Genomic DNA, 23339 nt, shown 5'->3' with positions numbered 1-23339 from the left:
AAACAAATTCCTTTTTTTAAAAAACAAACAAAAAAAAAACCAACAAAAAAACCCAAAACGTTGTAATTACAACCTGGGTCGCTCCATTCGCCCCAGCCCCCCGCCGCCTTCTTCCATCAAAATTGCGGAATGATTTCCATGCGGGGCTCGGCAGGCAGCCCCAGCCTCGCGCGGGATGGTCGGCGGGGTGTTTTGGGGAGGGCGGGACGCGGCCTTCCCGACACGGGAGGACTGGAAACCACCAGCGCGGGGGCAGGCGGCCCAAGGGTCCTTGGTCAGGTCCTTCCCGATCCTAAGGCAGCGACTGGAAACGCGCCCGCGCCTCCCGTTCCCGGGAGAGGGAATACCGGCCTCAGTCCAGGGAGATGATGTCCGGCCTACGGGCCGGCAGCGCCGCGCCGCCGCTCATCGTCCCGTGGTGCGCGTGGCTCTCCCGCAGCGAGCCGGTGGAGACGATGCTGCTGACGCGGGCGCCGGCGCCGTGCGATCCCGCCAGCGCCGGGGCCAGGGGATTCACGTCGATAAAATGGCCCGAGGCGCTTCGGTACTGGAAGAAATGGCCGAGCGCGTCCTGCTCGTCCAGGGAGGTGATCACGGAAGGGCTGTAATGCTGCCAAAGCGAAGGAAAAGCGCTCGTCAGCTCCCAGAGCCGCAGAACCCCGCTCCCACGCAGCTGCGTGCGTGCCCGCAGAGAGGAGAGGTCGCGCCGGGATCGCCAAGCTCCCTGGTTGACCACGACCGCCCCGAGCCACCGAGCCGCTGGCCGTTCCGAATTTGCCTCGGCGAGGCCGATGCCAGAAAGCAGGCAGGGCAAAAGAGAGGAGAGAGCCCGGGGCTCCCGCAGCCGCGGGGCAGAGCGGCGTCTCCCTGCGGTGTCGGGTGCTGCCGGGGAACCGCAGAGCTGCCACCCCGCCATGGCAGTTCTTGCAGAGGAAGAGGAAGGCTGGCCGAGCGAAGAGGGAGTCTGCAGATTTGGCAAGGAGAAAAGGGAAAAAAAAAAAAAAAAAAAGAAACAAAACCCCCAAACTTACCTGATTTTCACTTTGAAGGAAGGAAAACAAATCCAGACCTAGAAAAATAAAAAGGGGAAAAATAAATCTCTGGGCGGTGAATAAATTCCTGGGCAGGACGGGGACGCAAACGGCGCTGATGAAGAGCCAGACGGGTCAGCCTGCCTCCCGGTACCGCACACCACAGCCCCGTCAGCTCCAGCTGCATCCCGAACTCCGGCCCTGCTCCTTCTGCCCCGCTGTAACTCACCGCGTGGCCCCAGCAAGGAAAACAGCACAGGGAGAATTCAATTTCGCTTCTCCAGAGCCACCCTGGGGCCTGGCACCCAAACCGAGTTCCAAAAAGCTCAGCAAACCGCAAAGGGCTGGGTCGGCACGGCCCCGACCGGGCTGGCGACGCCGCCACACGGCAAAAGCCGCTTCGGGGTCTGGACCAAACCAACCCACGGCAACTGCGCGTGCATCGGATCCGGCCCCAGGGACGCCTGAACCGCACGCAGGACAGGGAACTTCCAGGTGTCCGCTGCTGACCCAGCCAGGAACAAGAAGAGCCTGTGAGAGGAAGTCACAGCCTCACTCCGTGGCAACGCTGGGACACCCTGACCGGCCGAAACCTGCGTCGCTCCCACCTGCGATCTCTAGAACCCGAATTCAAGCTGCCCCGTCAGCCAGGATCCTGCCTGCAAGCCGCTAGAGAACACTCCCCGGCCTCGTGCCCCGGGAGGGAGGCACTTCAGTTTCCTTCTTCCCTCTTCTGCGCTGCGCCGGCGAGCGCCACCGCTCAAAAATACCCGCTCTGGTCTGCATGGGCCAGGAGGGACGACGCGTGCCCCAAGAGAGACCCGAAGGCCGCAGCTCCACGGGAGAGAGGGCCGGGGCTGTCACCACCAGCCTGGGAAACCGGTACAACCCTGCGTACGCGACAACGGCTGCTGGGGGGCCTTGGCCGTTACCTTGAAGCTCGGAGGGCGCCTGGTAGGAAGGGTGGTAGTCGGGGACGGGGAGGCTGGAGAGGTAGTCGCTGCCAACGGCTGCGGCGGGAGGACTGCGCAGCACGGAAGCCGGCTGGTGATCGATGCTCAGCACCCTGAAACAGAACGCAGAGCCGACGAACCTTAACGGGAGCTGGGGAAAACTCCTCCGTCACCGAAATAAAAAACCCCCGACGCTACCGCAGCTACGGCCAAACCAAGCCCCCCTTCCTCCCTGCTCAGAGAGACGCCGCACCTCACCCTGACCCGGCACGGAACGCAGCAGCAGCGCTTCCCGGGGACAGAGCGGCCTCGGATCTGCTTACCGCGCCGGCACCGGCGTTCCGGAGAGGGAGCAAGCAGAGAGCAGGGAGCCAAGGAAGCCAAAGCCCGGCAAAGCCGGGGGCGGGGGCCGGGTTCCTGCCTTACCCCTTGGGCAGGGGTGCAGTCGGAAGAACCACGCCGGACACCGGGCACTGCTTCTTGGCAGGCGGCTCCTCCTCATCCGACGAGCTCTCCAGAGTGAGATCGATAACCTCCACTTTTTTTTTGCCCTCCAAAGAGTTCTTGCCCTCGGAGCTGACGGTGTAAAGGCAGCCGGCTGCAGAGGAAAGCCAGCCGTCAGCTCCAGCTGCCGAAACGGAGATGAGTGGAACGCCAGCGCCTCTACCAGCACTCCAACTCCGCCACACACTCTGACTTCTGAACGGCTCCCATCAAACCCTGTCCCAGCCCCACGGGTCTCCACAGCCCACCTGGAATTCACGCTGCAGTTTCAAGAGGAACCTGCATTTATTTTTTTGTTGGGTTTTTTTTTTTTTTTTTTCCTAGCACTTACTCCCCAGTGATGGGCAAAGTGCCTGTCACGCTCCTGGTATTTCAGCGTGATCCCAAATACCGGCTCCCAGATGGCATCTGAAACGCCCCGAGTGTTGCTTTGGAAGTGTGAAAATTGCAAGTCTAAATGTTGCTTTGGCAAAAAAAAACAAACCCAAAAAAACCAAGAGTTGGTGAGCGTAGCTCCCGTACCCTCGATCCCACTGAACGCAGACGTCTGGCACACCTCCTGGTTCTCCTTCCTGGGCTTCATGGGGCACCAGGAGCCGTCCTCCATGAACTGTATCTCATCGCAGTCCGTGCAGGAGTTGAGGATTTCCACGAACAACCTGCCGGGGTGAGAGCACAGGCTGGGGAGAGCCCACGCTGCAAGGAGCGGCGCACAAACACGCGGACGGGCAGAAACGACGGGGGACGGACGGCGCTCAGGGGAAGAATTACGGTGCCAGCATCACCTGCGAGTTCAGTTTTAGGATGGGCTGCTCGGCGTGCACAGGAGGGCTCCGTTCCAACCCCGGTAAGCGGGTTCCCTCATTACTGCCTCTGCAGAGGCTGCCAGCAAGGAAGCCAATATTTTGACAAAGGCTTCTTGTTCTCGGGGAGAAATCTCTCCAAGATTGGCATCAAAGCAGTTTAGGGAATGAAAATCAGATTTTTAAGTTATTCGAGGCTGTGACTCGTCTGCGTATGCCAGCATTAGAGGATAAGCCTCAAAAGAAAAGCTTTATCCAGGCTAAAGACCGCGTAAGAAGCTGCTCTGCTCACCCGTCGATTATCAGGTTGTCGTACGGGGCTTTCTTGTCGCACACAGGACAGGTCCAGGTGGGTTTCTTCTCGTTCATCTGAAGGTAGAGCGCCGCGTCGAAGCACTGGAGGTGGCTGCACGTGATGGCTCGGCAGGGCACGATCAGCCTCATCTTCCCCAGCTGCAGGACAAGGACGGAGGAAGGAAGCTGGTTTTGTTCAAACCGCCTCTCGCGGCACCGAGCAAAGCCAGCGCCGTTATTCCCCGTTTATTCCCTTTTCTCCCCTGCCCTCCAGCGTGTTTAACGCGAGCTTAAACTAAATGTCAGTGAAGAATTAACATGCGAGAGAAGACAAGCTTTCCTGAGGGTATTTCTGCCTTCCTCTTTCGTTTTTAAGCTCGCTTCCACCTCGGAGACGTGCTAACAGCGGAGGCGGAAGACAAGGACTGGGTCAACAGAAAGCAAGCAGTTCTGCTTTTATTAGGAATCAAAGCTGACTTCCCAACACAAGCGAGGCTGCAGCAGCGTTAGCTCTCCTCTCCCTCCGAAGCGTTCCTACGCAAGGGTAAGGCAAAGCGGGGAGCCGTTCGCAAAGGCCTGTCCAAGAAAAATGAACAAAAAAAAAAAAAAACCCAAAACGTAGGAACCTACTGGACACATCAGGGAAACCCGTAAGCTCGTTGTAGCTATCTCACTGTCAGGATCTGCTGTTAGTTTTTCTTTGACTGAAAGAAGAGGAGGGGAAAAAAAGGTCTCCTGTCAGCATCCTCCTTCTTTTTACAGGCGTAAATACGTACAGGTGTAATATTTAATTGGCACCACGACGCTTACTACCCAAATACGCAGCGCAAAGAGACGGTCCTTAAAAATTTTACAGCCTGCTTGTAAGCGCGACCATGCAGGGGAGACATTTGGCTGTAGGGAAAGGGAGACAAATTTGAGGGTGTGCAGCAACGGCGCCACTCCCACTGCTGCTCGCAGGACAGATGTTTTGGAAGTATTGTGACAGAGACACGCGGCGAGCTGAGGAACGGTTTGATTTAGAGCTGCGTTGAATGGAACTGCTGAAAAATAATCCACGGTCTCCACAATCCTTACCTTCCCGTCAAATTCTCACCGACAGGACTCGGCAAGCGCGCGTGGGCTCGTGCAAAGGGCCGCACAGACGCCCCCTGCGCCGCCCTCGCTCGCTAATCCCGACCTGCTCTGTCTCGCCAGGCTCGGCCCGGGGTCAGCTGGAGCACGGTGACGCTTCACGGCGCGTACTTACTGAGGGCTCGCGAGTGGTCTGGATTTCGGATGCCCTTGGCTCTCAGCTTCTGCAGCAGCGTCACCGACGTCAGCTGCTTCACCAGGTACACCGACACAGAGTAGTTCTGTCGAAAAGAAGTTGGCACTGCTGAGACCTAAAAAAACCCGGAAAGGAGAGGGCTCTGCTCTGCCGCGCAGCTTGGCGTGACCGCAAAAACGATCTCGATTCAGACCGCGGGCTGCAAACAACCGGTAATTACGGAGCTGCGGTGAACGGGAAACGGCTTTGGCCTCACTCACCCTGCCGAACTCCGAGGACCAGTTCACTACGACCGTGTTTGGGACGGTGGCCGAAAGCCGCGCCAACGGAGTGATGTTGACGGGGCGGCTGGGCCGTTTCGGCTCCGCGCCATTTTTTGTGGGCGGGAGATAACCCTGCAGAGAAAGAAAGATCACCTGCTACACGCTCAGTTCTCTCCGAGGCGCAAGGCCACGCGCAAGACCCTACAGATCCGATCTCTTCAGAGCCTGTATGAGACTTTCTCTGGAACCTCAGGACGTTATTATTCCTCAACGTCAATAAACGGAGAACAGAGGCTCCCCTAACACCCTCACGCTGACGAGCACGCCGGCATCCCACCGCAAGCCGAACCCCTCCACAAACAGAGCTGTCGGTCCGGGGCGCGTCGTGCGCAAACGGCACTGAATTAAAAGCCAAACCCAGTTCAGCGAGGCTGGGAAGCTGAAAAATTACATCCCACGACAAATCGCACATGGATCTCATTTTTGCTTCGTTAGATCCACATTCCAACTCGATTAGAAACCCATCCCCCTGTCCAGCCCTTTCTGTAATTCAGGGAGAGGCACGCCGCCCTTCTCCGTCGCCCTCAGTCACCCTGCGACTGATTCAGCAGCCACCCATCGCTTTCAGAAGCAAATTAAAACAAAAAAAAAAAAAACAAAAAAAAAAACCCCCAGCGTTCCGGTGGAGCTGCTCAGCTGCACGTGACTCATCCAAGCGAACGCAAGAAACCTCGTCCGCATCTCACAAGCGCTTCCTTCTTCCTGCCCCACCGGGCCAGAAATGACCTCTCCCTCTTTTTTTTTTTTTTCTTTTCTTTCCTTTCTAAAAAAAAAAACAGGTTGCTAATCGTCTCGGCCAAACCCAGCCAGAACATCCGAGGAAAAAAATGCAAATCTCTTCGAATGTTAAGGGAGCGGCTCGGCAGAGCGCCAGAGGCTGCTCTGCAGCTCCGATGGCAAAAAGCGCCAGCTACGGCGGCGCGAAGCCAGCGTGGGACAGGTGACGGGAGCCGGCCTACGAGCGTCAAACCGCCGCTCCCCGTCCGAGGGGCGACGCTGAATCGCAGCCCTTTCGGGCTGGGAGCTGGGGCAAGCACTATTTGTTTTATTTGGACACAAAGGACCCCAGCCCTGGGGGGGGGAGCATCCGAGTTTTCCCGCAGTGTGATAAGCTAAAGGCGGTGCCGTTATTCCTCTAAGCTCAGACTTTACTCTGTGTTTTTATTATCTCAAAAAACCAAGAGGGAATATGCTGGTAAAGAAAAAAAAAAAAACAACAACAACAGAAAAAAAACCAGGCCCGAAGTTTGCGTAGTCTTTGACTTTAAGCCCACGCTCCTTGAATCAACGAGCAGCTTTGGCCACGGCCCTGGAACACAAAATCAGCTTTGCGCTCCGGCCACACCGTTGCTTCCAGTCAGCCCGTAATCCCCGGAAAACACAAGCCCACCGCGCTCACTGGGAGCCGCAGCTGCGCGAAAGGGCGTGCTTCAGCCCACGACATCTTAAGAAGAAATAAGATTTACTCACAGGCAGGGGACAGAGTTTTCCGTTGACCTTGACAAATAAATTAGGAGGGAAGTAATCTTCTTGGGGACAGCTGGTTTCACACAAGCAAAACCTAAAAAGCAGGAGGGAGAAACTGGCAAGTGAGTGGTGACGCTGGCAAAAAAAACCAAAACAAACCCAGCAGCCAAACTTCCCTTTAAAAAAAAAAAAAAAAGAGAAAAAACATTTTCCGAGCAGAACCCCAAGGCAAGCACCTGAGGAACTAAAAGGTTGTGTTTGTCCCGCAGTGAATCTTGTGGCAGGACAGACCGGTTACTGGAAAATAAATCCCATCTTATTGTTTTTAACCTCTCTCTGCTTGCGCAAAAAAAAAAAAAAAAAAAAAAAAAACAGGATAAAATTGAGAGTTAAATCGTTTTTCTTGCCTGGGAACGCGGGAATACCACGCATGCTGAAGCACAGCAGCAGGAGGGGAGAACCGATCCCACCGTGGGTTTTAACTCCAGCGCTCGGTTGCTGAGTAAGGGTTCACTCCCTCGGGTGAAGGGACGCGCTCTGGATACCCCGGGAGGCTCCTGAAATTTTCCTCGTGGACTGTTCGGTAGACTCCGTTCCATCCCCAAGGTCCAAACCACAGCAAGAGCCACGGACGCCGAAACCGTCCTTCAAAACCATGCACGTGGGCTCCAGGTACCACAACTAAAGCCCTAAACCCCTCATAACTTTTTTTTTTTCTTTTTTTCCTCTGTCTCTTTGCCAAGTTCAAACCCCAGATAATAAAATTTCACATTTTTTAACCCTGCCGAGGGCGGAACGTCGGGCAAGAGCCTCCTCAGTTCCCGTTCAGTGGCGCAGGACAGCGCGGGCGGGCGCTTAAATAAGCACCCCGGCGCGGACTGCAAGGATCAGAGGGTGACGTCTTGCCTTTTCACGAGCCGTCGCTGGGTGAATATTAAAAAAAACGCTCAAATTTTTAGGCAATGTAGCTTCTGCGCCTCGTTCCGCCTTTCGCAATGAATCTGCAAACCGGCAAATAATTAAAACGGGGAGGAGAAAGAAGCCAGTTGGAAGTAAGTGTGCAAAATTCTGAAAAAGATTCAATTTTACTACATTTAAAATTGAGAAAACTTGTGGGCAAGGCCCCGCTGCCTGCGCCAGAACGACCCTCCTGGTTCGGCGTGGCACGGCAGGGGTTACCGGGGGCCGGCTCCCGGAGAGAAACCCTGGCTCCCGGAGAGAAATCCTGGCTCCCGGAGAGAAACCGGCATTCAGAGCGCAGCGGCAACCATTTTAACTTCCCTCTGAGCAATCCGGCACGCCACTCCAAACCAAGTCCGGCGCTAACAGCGCGATTCACCAAAATCAAAGATAAATGAACACCGAGGCGCTGGCTCGGTGAACGGGATGTAATAAGTTCGTCAAAAAGACACGAGCTTACCTTAATTGCACCTGTATGGTGTAATCGCACTTGGCGCCCGGTAAGATGTCCCTGCAATGGAAAAAAAAACAGAAACGTAAAGCAAAAGCCCATCGAAGAGAAGAGTGGTGGGAAAAGGAAAAAAAAATTAAAACTTTTTGGCACTGCCGAGTTTGAACGACGTAACGCCGGCAGCAGACCCGCAACGGCAAACAAGCGCTTGTGTTCGCAGGCACGGGTGGAGGGTAGTCCTAGATTTCGGGATGGACTCGCACGTTTTTATCCCAGTTGCCGCGTTTTCTCTCTTCCATGCAACAATCCCACCCCGCAGGCTTTCCTCAACGGTTGTAGGCAGCACGGCCCCGCTGATGTCAAGGAATTTCCCCTTTTTACGCCCAATTTGGCGTTTTATTCTCCTGTACCGCGCCGGAGCGGGGAAAGGCGACTTGTTGAAGATTCAGCCCTTCCTCCTGCCCAGCCCGACCCCGATTCGCTTACCGGGAGGTGAGGATCTGTTGAACTTGCTGAGGGGTCAGAGCAAAGGTGAAGTGAGCTTCTTCAAACCGTTGGCTGTTCGTTGAGGCTGAAAAGGAGAATTGAAGACAAATCCAGTCATCGTGAGGTCATTCTCACCCCGGCAGGCACCCAGGCTCGTCACGAACGCAGGACAGCACCCGCTAAAATGCCCGAGGCCATCCACCGCCCCAGAAATTATATAATTACTGGGGTTCTGGAACATTTTCTCCTCGGGCGCGTGGAGAAAACCAGCCAGGCCCCTGATTAAAAATAAACACACACAGAGAAACCCACGTAACGGGAGAATAAAGAATTTTAAGGGAAGGTTAGCGGCGAGCACGGTGAAACGCTTGGTGCGAGACGCGTGTGAAAATAAAGTGGGATTTCCCCCTCTCTCACCCCGACCTGAACCAAATGACTCCTTTTGCGCCTGAGCTTCTGCCTCGGCAAAACTGGCAGGTGCCTGCCCCCCTCACAAGAGCCCTGAGGGGATTTATTAATATTTGCAGAGGAGCGGCACCCTAGGATGAGTACCACTGACGCTGCGAGGCGATATCATTTGCAAAGAGCCGATCCGGCCCCTCCTGCGCTCATTTTTACACCCCGGCTCGAGAGAAAACAAAGCCGAGGACATCGCAGCGGCACATGCCGGTGTGAATCTCACGTTTTGAGCCTTCATTTATTTCAAGGAGCTCGGTGACGCTTGCGAGGAGCTCACAGCGTGACCGTCCCAGGCGACCAGAGGAGAAGGCGAGCTCCGTCCTCGCGGCCAAGGGACGCCCTCGCGCTGGCCTCCCCAAAAAGCGCATTCAAGCGCGGATTCCTCAGCTGGGCGAGGGGTTTTGCTTCTCCAGCCTCCTGCAGCTCAGGAATGCGAGGAACGCGAGGCCCCGTGCTTCCTGGCGGATGACCTGCCAGATCTTCAGCGACAGGCTGGCAGGCCGGAGCGGAGAAATTCAGCGGAATTTTGACCATCTTCGGACTTTCTGCGGGAGCCTTTCGCCGCTCGATGACAAAATCGGGTCCTCCTCGAGGCAGGGACCAGGAGACTTCACCATTAACCCCCGCGTCGCCATCCTCACCCGTCACCACCCTGCCCATCCCCGTTTCCATTATTTCTTCCAACTTTTCCTTATTTTTGTCGTTTTTCTGACACTGTGGCCTTCTCGGCTGGCTACGTAGGACAAATTACGCCGCCTAACTAAAATAAAAGGATGGGGAGGGGATGTTGACACGGCTAAAGGGAGGACGCAAACCACCAGAAGCCGAAAATAAAAAGAAAAAAAAGTCTGCAATCCCCTAGGAGTTGCATAAAAACTCTCTCAAGTAAGAGAGTTTTATCAGGGGAGAGGAAAAAAAAAAAAAAAAAAAGAAAAATAATAATTTCTTTTGCAAGGCAAGTATCCCATTTCAGGGAAGAGGCTTAACCACAGGTTCTGAGAGGCTGACCAAAGCCAAACCTCAGAAAAGGCAATTTTTAGCAAAACAGTAACAAACCGAACCCCCCAAAAAAGCGCGCGGGCTCTGGCCGGAGCGCAGACGTACTGATCTGTGCTCACGGGGAGGGAAAACAACCCTGGATCCAAGCGAAAACCATTTAAAAGGCACAAGATGGGTGGATCCAGCCCGAAGGGCTCAGCCTCAAGTAAAAATACAACTTAAAACTGATGCTAAAAACCAGAAAAAAACCTCCCTGCTTCTTCAAGGGCTCAAATCACCACGAGGGCAGCCGCGCTTCCAAAGCCACCAGCAATTCCCGGGCTAACTCTGTCCCCTACGCCTCCCCACCAGCAATTTTCCTGGAATCAGGCAAAACCCAGCGTTTTCTTTTCCCCTGTTTGACGAACGGGGACGCAAAGGAGCGCTCGGCCCCCCCGCGCCGTGGGGAGGAACGCGTGGCTTCACCCTCTCGCCGCACCCCGTTTCTGCTCCTCTTCAAATTCGCCGTTTGCTTCCTGCCCAACGGCGAGTTTTCTCATCCGACCTCCTCTCGTATTTGCCGCCGTCGAGCTAGACCGCGACGCACAAACCATTCATTAATTTCATACACCGGAAGATTTTGTTAATCGTTACGGCAGAATTAAGACTGAAAGGCGGCGGAGGATTTTCCTGGAAGCTGGAACACTGATTGTTGGCAAAGATAAACCACTTTTCCTGATTAACTCCCCAATTTGTTCAGTGAGGGAGCTCGTGCCGATTTATCCCTGGTTTTATTCTCTCGGGATCAGGACCCAAATGCCGATGGACCGGTGAAAACCTCCCAGCTCAGGACACAAAGAACTAAAAGCTTCAATTTCTGGCAGCCCGGACAAGTTGGGAGTTACCGGCCCAATCGATCCGAGGGCTGGAACCACTCTGCGGAGAGGAGTGGGGGCGTTCAGCCTGGAGAAGAGGGGGCTCTGGGGGGACCTTGAGGCCTTCCCATGCGTAAAGGGGGCTCAGAAGAAAGATGGGGACAGACTTTTAGGAGGGCCTGTAGCAACAGGACAAGCGGTTTTAAACTAAAAGAGGGGAGATTCAGATGAGACAGGAGAAATTTTTGACGCTGAGGGTGGCGGAGCGCTGGCCCAGGTTGCCCAGCGAGGCGGTGGATGCCCCATCCCTGGAAACATCCCAGGCCAGGTTGGCCGGGGCTCTGAGCACCCTGATCTGGTTGGAGATGTCCCTGCTCCTGGCAGGGGGGTTGGGCTGGGTGGGCTTGAACGCTCCCTTCCCACCCAAACTGTTCCGTGATTCCATGAACTCCCACTTCCAGCTGGGCGTCAGCCTTTGGGATCCACGCTGACACTCGCTGCTCTGCCGAGCAAACCAGAGGAGCCTCTAGAGAACAACGAGGAGTGCGGGGTTTCCAACCTACCTAACGTGGTGGGCTTTATCAACTCATCGTAAACATCGTAGAAGGGCAGCCTCTTCATCTTGACGTCGGGGTGGACAGGGTGGACGGGCGGCGACAAGTGCCGGACGTCCGCCTCGCGCTTGGGCCCCAGCGCGGGCGCCGGTGGCAGCAGGGCCGGTGGCACGGCGGTGGAGCTGTGGTCATAGGGCAGGTGACACACCGTGCCCTGCGTCAGGGCGGCGGCTGAGGGCAGCTGCCCGGCCTGGACGTGGAGCATTGACAAATCCGAAGGGGTTAAGATCTTCCTGGGGAACCTCCGCCGGTAGAGCTCTTTAATTTTCATCTGGACAGCCGGGCTGCAGCCGCACTTCAGCAGCTGTAAGGCCTTCGTGAGAAGTTCGTGCTTCCTTCCGCTTTTGTTCCTTCCAGCAAAGCCCAAGAGAACTTGTAGCTCTGACACCCTAAAGCTCGTAACCATGTGCTGCAAGAAAAATAAAACAACCACCGTTACCAGCGCTGTGCGAGCAGATACAACCCAAAAACCAAGCCAAGGCTCACCAGGGAAGGTGTGGAGGCCCTAAAAGAGACACTGTCAAGCCTGAAGTTCCCCCGTCCTGGCCATCAACAGCTCTTCAGCAGCAGAATTGGGAATACTGAGGTTTGGTTTTACTTTTTGATGCTTTTTGGCTTGGATCTGGAAATGCCAAAGGTCGGATTTACTCCCCGATTTGTCGGACGCCCGAGCCGTTTCCCGTTTTCAGGCCTGGCTTAGGAAGGCCAAGCCCCAGCGCGACGGCGGAGGTTTTCAGTTTTTATCCTTTTATTTCAAAAACTACACTTTGGGAACGCCCGGTTTTGGCCCAATGTTTCTTAACGGAGACGCAGCAGCCACCCAATCTGAAAGCAGACACAGGTCGGTAACGAGGAAGGCTGCAACTAGGGAAAAACATCCGTGAAGCACCACCCCGGCATCGCTTATCAACCTGCCTCCCCGCAGAGAGCCTCCACGACAGCCGAAACCTCGTTGTTTTAACAGAAGGAATATTTTGCGTTCGGATTGACTCTCAAACCCGAGGGAGCCGTTCTCCTCCGAAAGGAACGTCTCGCCCTTACGTCTTACAGCCCACGTCTTCCAGAGTTGCTTACAAATCCCAAATTAAGAGGCGCGCCTCCCCGACCCACAAGTCAAGCCTATTAGAGCATTAATTGGCTCTGCGCTAGGCGCTGAGGGGCTTAAGGCTGTTTTAATTCGCCCTATTACGACGGCCTTCCCCGCGCGCCAAAATCGCAGCCTCTCAGGAGGGCGACGTGACAGATGTTCCGCTTCCCGGTGGGGAAAAAAAAAAACCCAAAACCATAAAAATAAACCAAAAAAACAGGGAAGAGTTTGGTAAAGCCATCCAAGCCAGCTCCTCTCATGACAAAAAGTGCCACGCGGGCTCCACGGCAGAGCAGACGCAGCGTCAGACGAAGATTTCTTCTAGACAAACGCACGTCAGACCCCGCAGGCTTGGCTGTTACCTTTGCCGGGCAGCACGTTTAAGAAAAAAAAAAAAACGATTAACTTGATTCTTTTTCTTTTTTTCCCCCCTTTTCGGAGCCAGGAGAATCCGTCAGGAGCAGGAAATTAAGAGGAAAAAGCTCAGCTTGGGGTCTCCCAGCTCTGGCAGTGTCTGTTTTAACGCCTCTCATTCCCCCAGTGTTCATCCCTCCCCTTTTCTGACAGCCATCGTCACGGAACCGACCCCTTCCCGCATCCGCAATTCCCACAAACCCTCCGGACCAGCGGCCTTCAACCGGCAGGAGATCGGTGTAGCACGGCTCACCAGCACGAGATGCACATTTATCGTTAAAAAAAAATAATAATAATAAAAAAAAAATTTAAAAAACCTGGTGTTTGTGCCATAGGATGGCTGTGTCACCACCGCTGCAGCAGCTGCGGGCTCTCATCTCCCCCCGTGCCTCTCCGGTGCCTGCACGGAGCGTCGGAAAAAAAAAAACAAACCAAAAATCCTCTCTTTGTTGCTCCCGGAGGGCACCTGAGGCCTGGGCTCCGCAGCAGACTCGAGCGCGATCGTGCCGCTGCCGGACAAACCTCTTCTCGCCGCTCGGGCTTTTAAATAAAGGAAAGCGTCCCGAACCAGCGACAGGCTTTGTAAGGAGAAATCATTTCGTTTTCAACCTGGCTCGCCTTGCTTTTGCAACGAGACGCAGAGGGGGAAGAAAAAAAAAAAAGCTTAACCGAACGCCTGGCGAGGAAACCTGAATGGGGGGCAGCGGAGATGGACGAGGGGAAGGGAGCAGGGACTCAAAAATCAACCCCAGCGGCCTCGAATCCACGCCGAGCTCCTCCGAAAGGGGCCGGCGTCCCCCTGGGGGGCCAAAGCCCGGAGACGTAAACCGCGCGCTAAGCTGCGGCTAGACTTAAACCGCAATTCCTCGGCGGGGATTTATCCGCAGAGGGAGCGGGAAAGGTCACAAACGCTTCGCCCCGGGTCGCGCTCGGCTTCACCGATTGCTAAGCCAGGCCCCCGCGTCGCAGGGTTACGGCCGCAGCTCGACTCCTGCGCCGTCCCAAGCCCCCCAGTTACGATTTTTGGATCTGATTTCTCCATGTTTTGCCACTCGATGGGGCTCCCGTTGTAGCTGTGCGTAAGTTTTAGGGGAGGGCAAAAGATCACGCCATAAAGCTGCACCGAAATTTGGCCAGGGCGCCGCCGGAGAGATCACGGGCAAATACGACTCCGGGGAATTGCGTTCTTGGCTGCCGAAAAGGTGCCGGTTCCCAAACGGCTCCCTGTTCCCCGCACGGGAAAGGGGGCAGGACTCAGCCGGTTACGACCTACATCGCAGCCTGCGGGGGGGAAATGTCGAATGGGAGACAAAAAAAAAAAAAAAGAAAAGAAAAAAAAAAATCATCTTTGGAGTTAGTTACCAGGGGCAATTTCATATTCCACAGTCTGCTGGGTGACACACTCTGACTCCTGAAAAAACGAGAAGAAGAGAGTGGAGGGAGATGAAACCCCGTCCGGCTGTGAGCGCCCGTGCAGCACCACCGTGTTACACCTCTCCGCACCCCAAACCTGCCCCCGCAGCCGCCCCCCGCCTCCCCCCGCACCCTTCGGGGCTCCAAACCGCTCCGGCTGCCCGCTCTCTCCTCCACGGCTCTGCACGGCGAAGCCCCCCCAGACCTCTGGACCCCGCCGCGCGCTCGGGACCCCGGCCCCTTCGCCGTCCCCCCCCCCCCCCACCGGGACCCCCGGGCTCGCCTCAGCCCCCCCCCGTGCACCCCAGCATCCCCACAGCCGCTCCCCACTCCTCTTCGCCCATCGCTGCCCCGCGCCGCGGTACAGCCCTACCCCCTGGCTCTGCCACCCCACAGCCCTCTGCCCCACACGCCCTGCACCCCCAGCCCCACACGCCCTGCACCCCCTCACTCTCCTACCTCCCCTCAGCCCCACGCTGCCACACCCCTCAGCCCCACAGACCCCTGCCAGCCCCACACTGCCTGACCCCTAACCACTTCCCCACAGACCCCTGCCAGCCCCACAGACCCCCTCAGCTCCACACTGCCTGACCCCAGCCCCACAGACCCCTGTCAGCCCCACAGACCCCTCAGCCCCACACTGCCTGGCCCCAGTTCCACAAGCCCCTCAGCCCCACACTGCTTGGCTCCTTCCCCACAGACCCCCTCAGCCCCACAGAGCCCTGTCAGCCCCATATTGCCTGGCCCCTAATCCCTTCCCCACAGAACCCTGTCAGCCCCACAGACCCCTTCAACAACCTGTACTAGTCCTCTGGCCCCACACACTCCTCAGCCCCACAGACCCCTGCCAGCCTCACACACTCTTGAGCCCCACAGACCCCTGTCAGCCCCACAGACCCCCTCAGCCCCACACTGCTTGGCTCTGGCTCCAGCCCCACAGACCCCCTCAGCCCCACAGACCCCTGCCAGCCCCACAGACCCCCTCAGCCCCACGCTGCCTGACCCCTAACTGCTTCCCCACAGACCCCCTCAGCCCCACAGACCCCCTCAGCCCCACGCTGCCTGACCCCTAACCGCTTCCCCACAGACCCCTGTCAGCCCCACACTGCTTGGCTCTGGCTCCAGCCCCACAGACCCCGGTCAGCCCCACAGACCCCCTCAGCTCCACACTGCCCGACCCCAGCCCCACAGACCCGTCAGCCCCACACTGCTTGGCTCTGGCTCCAGCCCCACAGACCCCTCAGCCCCACAGACCCCTGCCAGCCCCACAGACGCCCTCAGCCCCACAGACCCCTGTCAGCCCCACACTGCCTGACCCCAGCCCCACAGAGCCCTGTCCGCCCCACACTGCCCGGCCCCGGCCCCATCCCCGCAACCCCCCCGTCCCCCCGCACCTTCAGCTCCGCCGCCTCCGCCATCTTGGGACATGGCAGCCGCGCAGGGACCGGAGCAAACTCCGCGCCGCGCCGCGCCCGCAGGGACGGCGGAGTCGGGGGGCGGGGGGGGCGGGGCCAGGGAGCGTCGCGCAACTCCGCGCCCGGTTGGCCACGCCCGCTCCGCTCTTGGCCACGCCCACCCCCTTCTTGGCCACGCCCCGGGGCAGCGTGTCCCGAGTGGGGCCGGTCCTGTCCGGGGCCCCGGGACTGGTGTGCTCTACGCTGGGCGCTGCGAGACCCCCCCCCCGGGGGTGTCACACCCCATCACCCGCCAGCCCCCCAACCGACCAACCGCCCCCCTCCCCCCAGGACCCCGGTGGGGCAGGACCCCCCAGCCGGGACCCCCACCTCCACTCCCCCACCCCGTGCACGAACACAGGCGGGGACATGGGACGGGGACACGGGATGGGGGCACACACGGGATGGGGACATAGGATGGGGACACAGGACAGGGACACGGGACGGGGACACAGGACAAGGACATGGGACGGGGACACGGGATGGGGACATAGGACAAGGACACGGGACGAGGACATGGGATGGGGACAGGGGTTGGGGACACAGGACAAGGACACAGAACGGGGACACGGGATGGGGACAGGACATGGGAACAGGAGATGGGGACATGGGACAAGGACATGGAATGGGGACAGGATAGGGACACAGAACGGGGAATGGGACAGGGACATGGGACAAGGACACAGGCTGGGGACATGGGATGGGGACAGGATAGGGACACAGAACGGGGAATGGGACAGGGACATGGGACAAGGACACAGGCTGGGGACATGGGATGGGGACAGGATAGGGACACAGAACGGGGACATGGGACAGGGACATGGGACAAGGACACAGGCTGGGGACATGGGATGGGGACAGAGGATGGGGACACGGGATGGGGACACAGGACAAGGACACTGGACAAGGACATGGGATGGGGACACACAACGGGACGGGGACACAGGATGAGGACGTGGGACAAGGACAGGGGATGGGGACAGGGGATGGGGACGGGGACAAGGACGCATGCAGGCCAGGGCCGGACAGCTTTTCCAGTTTAATGTCTCGTGGGGCACGGGCCCGGCCCCCTGGCGCCCCTCACCCCTCGGCGCGCAGGATCCGCAGCAGCGCGGCGTGGACCCCCTCGTCCATGAACCCCTGCGGAGAGCAGCAGGCCTGTGCCGTGGGGCCGCATCCGGCCCACTCCCGTCCCCCCCAAAGTCCCCTCCCCGCGCGGCGGGGGCCGGGGGGTCCCACCTGGGCGGCGTTCAGCAGGTGGGTCCTGTAGACGGCCACCACGTCCCGGTGGTTTTTCTCCTGGACCTGGGTGGGGGGGGAGAAGTGGGGGGCGCGGTGACGGTGAGGGGGTGGCAGCGGGGTGACGCCGGGGTGGGGTGGGGTGGGGGGCCCGGCACCCACCTCCAGCTGCAGCCGCAGCCGCGCGCTCTCCCCGCGGAGCCCCAGCACCTCGGCCGACAGCTTCTCTGTCTCCACCAGCAGCTTCTTCATCTGGGGCGGGGGGGGGGGAGAAAAATTCAGGGTGCTGGTGGGTACCCCGTCACGCCCCCTCTGCTCCCTCCCCCCAAAGTTTGGCTGCGGGGGGTGGCAAGAAGCTCCCAGTTGTCCCAAGGGGGTCCTGGGCCACCCCTGGCCGCCCCCAAAACACGGCTCCGCCGGGGCATGGGGCTGGCGAAAGGGTGAGGGGTGACGGGGGGACAGGGATGGGGGTGGAAGGCGGCGGCGACGGGGACGGGGACGGGACGGAAATGGGGATGGGACGGGGATGGGGGTGGGAAGGAAATGGGGATGGGAAGGAAATGGGGACGGGGATGGGAAGGAAATGAGGATGGGAAGGAAATGGGGACGGGGATGGGAAGGAAATGGGGATGGGGATGGGGATGGGAAGATGGTGGCTCTGGGGATGAGGACGGGATGCGGACAGGGACGGGAAGATGGCGACGACGGGAAGGAAATGGCAATGGGAAGGGGGTGGGGATGGGAAGATGGCAGCAATGGGGATGCGGACGGGCACGGGAAGGAAATGGGGATGAGGATGGGAAGGAAATGGGGATGGGAAGGTGACGGTGATGGGGACAAGGATGGGAAGATGGCAGGGCTGGGAAGGAAATGTCGATGGGATGGGGATGGGAAGATGGTGATGGTGACAGGGATGGGAAGGAAATGGTGACGGGACGGGGAGGGGCTGGGAAGATGGTGGCATTGGGGACAGGGACGGGAAGGAAGTGGCGACGGGAAGGTGCCGGTGATGGGAATGGCGACGGGACGGGTGTGGGGCCGGTGCCGGTGCTGATGGGAAGGGCCATCCCGGCCCTCACCTTGCCCTCCTTGTCCCGGCAGGCGCAGGAGAGCTCGCCCGCCCTGGCCCGCAGGCTCCCCAGGCTCCGCTCCAGCCCCTCCGCCGTCTCCCGCAGCTCCCGTGCCTCCCGCTCCCGCTCGGCCGCTCGCGCCGCCGCCGCCTCCTTTGCCCGCTTCTCCTCTGCTGCCGCCGCCCGCCAGCGCTCCACGTCGGCCGCCGCCCGCTCCCCGGGGAGCTCCCAGCCGCGCAGGGCGGCCGCGGTGCCAGCCAGCCGCTCCAGCAGCCACAGCACGCGGGGGCTCGGCGTCGGCCCCAGCTCCTCCGCGAGTTCGCCCAGCGCCTCCTCCAGCTCGCCCAGTAGCCCGCTCCCCGCGTCCCCGCGGCTGCCGTCGTCCTCCATCTCTGCAACGAGTTGCAAGGCCTCGTGCTGGGACCTCACCAGCCCGTCCAGCTTGCGGTGCAGCTCCCGCAGGATTTTGGCGCCGGCGTCGCCGCCCGCTTCCCGCGCCCTCTCGCCCACCCCATCCCGCAGCGCCGCCAGCTCCCGCCGCTGCCCCGCCAGCCTCCGCCGCAGCCTCGCCGTCTCCTCCCGCTCAGCCGCCAGCGCCCGGGCCAAGGCAGCCGTTCCGGCACCTTCCGCCGCCGCGTGGGTGCCGGGGTCCTGCTCCCGCAGCCCCTGCAGCTCCTCCCGCAGCCGCTCCCGCTCGCGCGCCAGCCGGGCCAGCTCCCCCAGCAGCATCCCGTTGCTCTCCCTCAGCTCCAGCGTCTCCTTCTCCGCTCTCCCACCCTCTCCCGCCGGCTCCGCTCCGCTCTCCCCGCCCGGAACCGGCTCCGCGCCGTTTGCCGGGCACCGGGAAGGCGCCGTCCCGGCTCGCGGCGGCGCCGGCTCGCGCCGGAGGTTTTCCAGGAGGCCGCGGGATCTCTCGAGCATCTCGGCGTGGGTCTCGTCGGCACGGCTCAGCGCCTGCTCCAGCCCCACTGCCATCTTCTCCCAGGCCGCCAGGCTTTTCCGCACGGCGTCGGCCGACACCACCTCGTAGTGCAGCTTGCTCCGCAGGGCGTCCTCCACCTCCTTGCGCAGCGCCTTGCTCTGCGCGAAGGCGCTGGCCTTGGCTGCCCGCATTTTGGCGCACTCGTCCCCTAGCCAGCGGAGGAACAGCACCGGTGTTTGGTGCCCTCCGTCCAGCTCTTCCTCGGCCGTCGTTCTCTTCCTCAGCTCCCCCAGGTGCTGGGCCAGGAGGGCCAGGCAGGCGCCATCCTCATCCTCCGTCCCGGCCCCGGCGTCGCGTCCGGGCGGGAGCCGCGCCAGCTCCCGCACCCGCTGCCGGATGCCGGTGACGGTGGCCGCCAGCTGCCGGCATTCCCGCGTCTTCCTCGCCAGCCGCTCCCGCAGCTGCCGCACCCGCCAGGCATTGCGCCCCTCCTGCTGTTCTTCGTCCTCCTCACCCTCCTCCTCCTCCTCGCTCTCGCTGCCCGGGGTCCCCTCTTCCTGGTTTCCCACCTGCGGTGCGGGGTCCCCGGCGCAGCCGGTGCTGTTCTCTGCCGGGAGGAAAAGCCACAATCCCCTTTTTTCCCCTTTCTTTTTCCCTAAAATAAGCAGCCGGGCGAGGCCGGACGGGAGGCAGGGACGATGGCGGGCGGGGGTCTCACCTCTGCCGCGGGCCCCGTGCCTCCGCAGCAGCTCGGCCGCCTCCGCGCTGCCGTGCTCGCGGGCCAGCGTCAGGGCGGTCCTGCAGGAGCGGTGACGCGGTGGCATGGTGGCATGGTGGTGTGACCCCTCCCATCACCCCCAAATGTCCCACCAGCGTCCCACTCGCCCCTAGATGTTCCCCCGTCCCCCCGGCCACGCGTCCCCAGATGTCCCCCCCCATCCCCACAGCCACGCGTCCCCAAATGTCCCCCCATCCCCCCAGCCACTCGCCCCCAGATGTCCCCCCCATCCCCATGGCCGCATGTCCCCAGATGTCCCTCCCGTCCCCACGGCCACGCGTCCCCAGATATCCCCCCGTCCCCGCATCCTCACTTCTCGTCCTGGTCGGCCAGCTGGGGGTCGGCCCCTCTCTGCAGGAGCTGGGCGCAGACGGCAGCGTGGTTCCCCTGCGCCGCCAGCATCAGGGGGGTCCGCCCGTGCTGGGGTGGGGGGACACGGGCGAGGCCGCCGTCAGCCCCCCGCCGTCCCCCGCCACCGCCCTGCCAGCCCGGCCCCCACTCACGGCATCGGCGACGTCCAGGGCGGCCTCATGGGCGCAGAGCAGCAGGACGCTGGAGGCGCAGCCCGAGGAGGCTGCAAGGGGCCTGCGTCAGCGCGGGGTCCCTCGGGTGGCCCTCCCCCACCCCCCCCAAAAAGAGCCCTTCCGTGCCCCCCGCCCCCCAGTCCCAGCCCGGCCTGGGGACCCACCAGCCCAGTGCAAGGGCGTCCGGTTCTGCCGGTCCACGTGGCTCTCGTTGGCACCGTACTGGGGGGGAGACAGTGGGCAGGGATCCTCCCTGAGATGGGGACGGCGCCCTCCCCGTCCCCCTCCCCGTGCCTGTCCTCACCCTGTCCCCAGCCCTGTCCCCATCCCTGTCCTTGTCCCCACCCTTATTCTTATCTCTGTCCCTATTTCCATCCCGAGCTCTGTCCCTGTCTCCATCCTCAGCCCCATCCCTTATCCCTGTCCCCATCCTTATCCCTGTCCCCATCCTTATCCCTGTCCCCATCCTTCACTCCATCCTCATCCTCCTCTGCACCTCCCGCTCCATTCCTGACCCCATCCCCATCCCTGTCCCCGCTCCTGTCCTTGTCCCCATCCCTGGCTCCATCCTCAGCTCCCTCTGCATCCCCATCCCCATCTCTCCCCGTCCCAGTCCCCATCCCCATCCCACTCCCCATCCCCAGCTCCATCTTCATCCTCATCCCAGTCCCTATTCCCATCCCAGTCCCTATTCCCATCCCTGTCCCCATCCCATCTCCATCCCTGTTCCCATCCCTGTCCTTGTCCCCATCCCAGTCACCATCCCCATCCCCTCCCCATCCTCATCCTGTCCCCTTCCCTGTCCCCATCCCCATCCCGTCCCTGTCCCCATCCCCATCTCCACCCCACCCCACCCCATCCCGTCCCCGCTGTCCCCACGCCGGTACCTGCAGCAGCACCTTGACGCACTGGGGCTGGCAGGCGATGGTGGCCAGGTGCAGGGCGGTGCTGCCTGCCGGAGACCCGCGGGCTGGGCACGGACCCCCGAGGGGGACAGACCGAACCCCCCCCCCCCGCCCCGCGGGGACATCCCCCCGCGGGGACCCTTACCCTCATCGTTCTTCTCGTTGACGGGGGCCCCGTGGGCCAGCAGCAGCGTCAGGCACTCGGTCAGACCCTTGGATGCGGCCAGGTGGAAGCTGGAGGAGGGCGAGAGGTGGCTGCCGCCGCCCCCGTCCCCCCCAGGGACCCCTGCCGCGCCCTCCCCGGACCCCTGCGGCCAACGTACGCCGACTGTCCGGCGGCGTTGAGCTTGGCGGGCCGGGCGGTTTTGCGGGAAGCGAGGGCGGACACCCTGCCCACGTCGCCTTTCTCCACCGCTTCCAAAAGTTTCTGGTCCTGCTTGTTCCAGCTCTCCACCTGCGCGGGCAGCGAGCGGCTGCGGGGGGTCGCGGCGACGGGACCCCTGCCCCGGGGAAACCGAGGCGCGCCTTCCCCGAGCAGAGGGGCCGTGGCGTTGCGGGGCCCAGCCTTCCTTTGGGACCCGTGCCTCAGTTTCCCCGCTCGTTGGGGTCCCGCGCCCGGGACAGGGTGCTGGGGATCCCAAATCCCGGCGCGGGCCGGCCCCGGGCGGGGAAGGCGAGGCGAGGCCTGGCGCGCGTGTCACGGCCTGCGCCCGCCCGGCTGGTTTGGCGGGCTCCGGCACTGCGCGGGACGTGGGTGGGCAGTGGCGTCGGGACCCGGGGCCAGGCCAGGCAGCAGCACCCGCACCAGGACGGGTTTGGGGACAAGAACTGGGGGATTGGGGCTGGGCAGCGGGGCTGGGATTGGGATTGGGATTGCAGTCGGCAACGGGGCTCGGGTTGGGATTGCGGCCGGCGCTAGAGCTGGGATTGGGGCTGGGATCGCAACTGGCTCTGGGGCTGGGAGTGGGGCCAGGACTGGGATTGCAGCTGTCATCGGGGCTGGACTGGGGCCGGCACTGGGATTGCAGCCAGCATCAGGGCTGGGAATGGGGCCAGGATTGGGATTGCAGCCAGTATCGGGGCTGGATTGGGGCTGAGACGGGGATTGCAGCCGGCATCGGGGCTGGATTGGGGCTGGGACTGGGATTGCAGCCGGCATCGGGGCTGGGATTGGGGTCAGGACTGGGATTGTAGCCGGCACTGGTGCTGGATCCGGACTGGGATTGGGGCTGGGATGGGGATTGCAGCCGGCACTGGGGCTGGGATTGGCGCTGGGACTGGGATTGCAGCTGGCGCGGGGCAGGGCCGGTGCTGAGCACCCCCCGGCTGCAGCTCAGGACCAGTGGGCACATGGGGCCGGCAGGAGTGGGCCCGCAGCCCCCCTGGCCCCACCCGGGCACCCTGGCAGCACCCATGGGCGCAGGCGGGGCACGGGGACTGGGCGTCACCCCCAGCACCCACGGCGCTGGGGAGGGGTCCCCCAAAGCCCGGGCCGGGCTGGGGTCCCCCCCGCATTGGCGGGGGGCCGGGACTCACCGCCACCTGCGAGCTGGAGCAGGAGAACATCCGCTTCATGGCCCAGGACCCCCCGCCGCGTCGCGGGCGCGTGGGTGCTGGCGCCTTGGGTGCGCGTCCTCCGCCCCGTCGCCTCCCCACGCCCAGCCCGGGCTTGTCCCGTCACCTCCCCGGGGAGCGCCCGCTCGCGTCTTCCCCAAAACCCGGCCCCCGCCACCCGCCACGGGCACCCCAGCTGCGGGCGCCGTGCAAAGAGCTGAGAACGGACGCGCTCGGCTCACCCAGGCAGGGAGAGGACGGCAGACACTCGTCACCGCTCTCACGCTGGGGGACAGACCGAGACCCCACGCGCTCAGTGCACCGCTGAGACCCCCACGTGCTCAGTGCACGGCTGAGACCCCACATGCTCAGTGCACGGCTGAGACCCCCACACGCTCAGACAGCTGAGACCCCACATGCTCAGTGCACTGCTGAGACCCCCATGCGCTCAGACAGCTGAGACCCCCACGTGCTCAGTGCACGTCACAGCCGCAGCACCCCCCACTCCATG

The 23339-nt window shown here is 61.1% G+C and overlaps 2 protein-coding genes across 4 annotated transcripts; both read right to left on the bottom strand.

Annotated features, from left to right (window-relative positions):
- Nucleotides 1–29: 29 nt before the first annotated feature.
- Nucleotides 30–15887, bottom strand: PIAS3 (protein inhibitor of activated STAT 3). Of its 3 annotated transcripts, XM_086768089.1 has the most exons (15): nt 15777–15887; nt 14332–14380; nt 11418–11877; nt 8543–8627; nt 8066–8116; nt 6649–6739; nt 5116–5250; nt 4835–4940; nt 4216–4289; nt 3584–3744; nt 3011–3147; nt 2411–2582; nt 1964–2097; nt 1032–1069; nt 30–610 (listed from the first exon to the last, which is right to left on the bottom strand). In XM_086768089.1, exons 2-15 carry the CDS (start codon nt 14344–14346, stop codon nt 353–355), a joined length of 1917 nt encoding a protein of 638 aa, XP_086624215.1. In that variant the 5' UTR covers nt 14347–14380; nt 15777–15887; the 3' UTR covers nt 30–352. The 3 variants fall into 3 exon arrangements, with proteins under 3 accessions (XP_086624215.1, XP_086624214.1, XP_086624216.1); XM_086768088.1 differs by lacking the exon at nt 14332–14380 and having other exon boundaries at nt 15777–15859; XM_086768090.1 differs by lacking the exons at nt 14332–14380; nt 15777–15887 and adding an exon at nt 14093–14162.
- A 974-nt stretch (nt 15888–16861) lies between these two features.
- On the bottom strand, nt 16862–22849 carry ANKRD35 (ankyrin repeat domain 35). The gene is made up of 12 exons (XM_086768373.1): nt 22811–22849; nt 21598–21728; nt 21420–21508; nt 21257–21321; nt 20534–20591; nt 20349–20419; nt 20159–20265; nt 19765–19865; nt 18155–19722; nt 17238–17327; nt 17076–17141; nt 16862–16976 (listed from the first exon to the last, which is right to left on the bottom strand). Exons 1-12 carry the CDS (start codon nt 22847–22849, stop codon nt 16917–16919), a joined length of 2445 nt encoding a protein of 814 aa, XP_086624499.1. The 3' UTR covers nt 16862–16916.
- Between the last annotated feature and the right edge of the window lie 490 nt (nt 22850–23339).

This window comes from Chlamydotis macqueenii, chromosome 28 (genome assembly GCF_036417535.1).
Source record: "Chlamydotis macqueenii isolate bChlMac1 chromosome 28, bChlMac1.mat, whole genome shotgun sequence".
NCBI classification, from domain to species: Eukaryota; Metazoa; Chordata; class Aves; order Otidiformes; family Otididae; genus Chlamydotis; species Chlamydotis macqueenii.
Note: the sequence above shows the minus strand (reverse complement) of the source record. Positions and strands in the feature narration are given on the sequence as shown.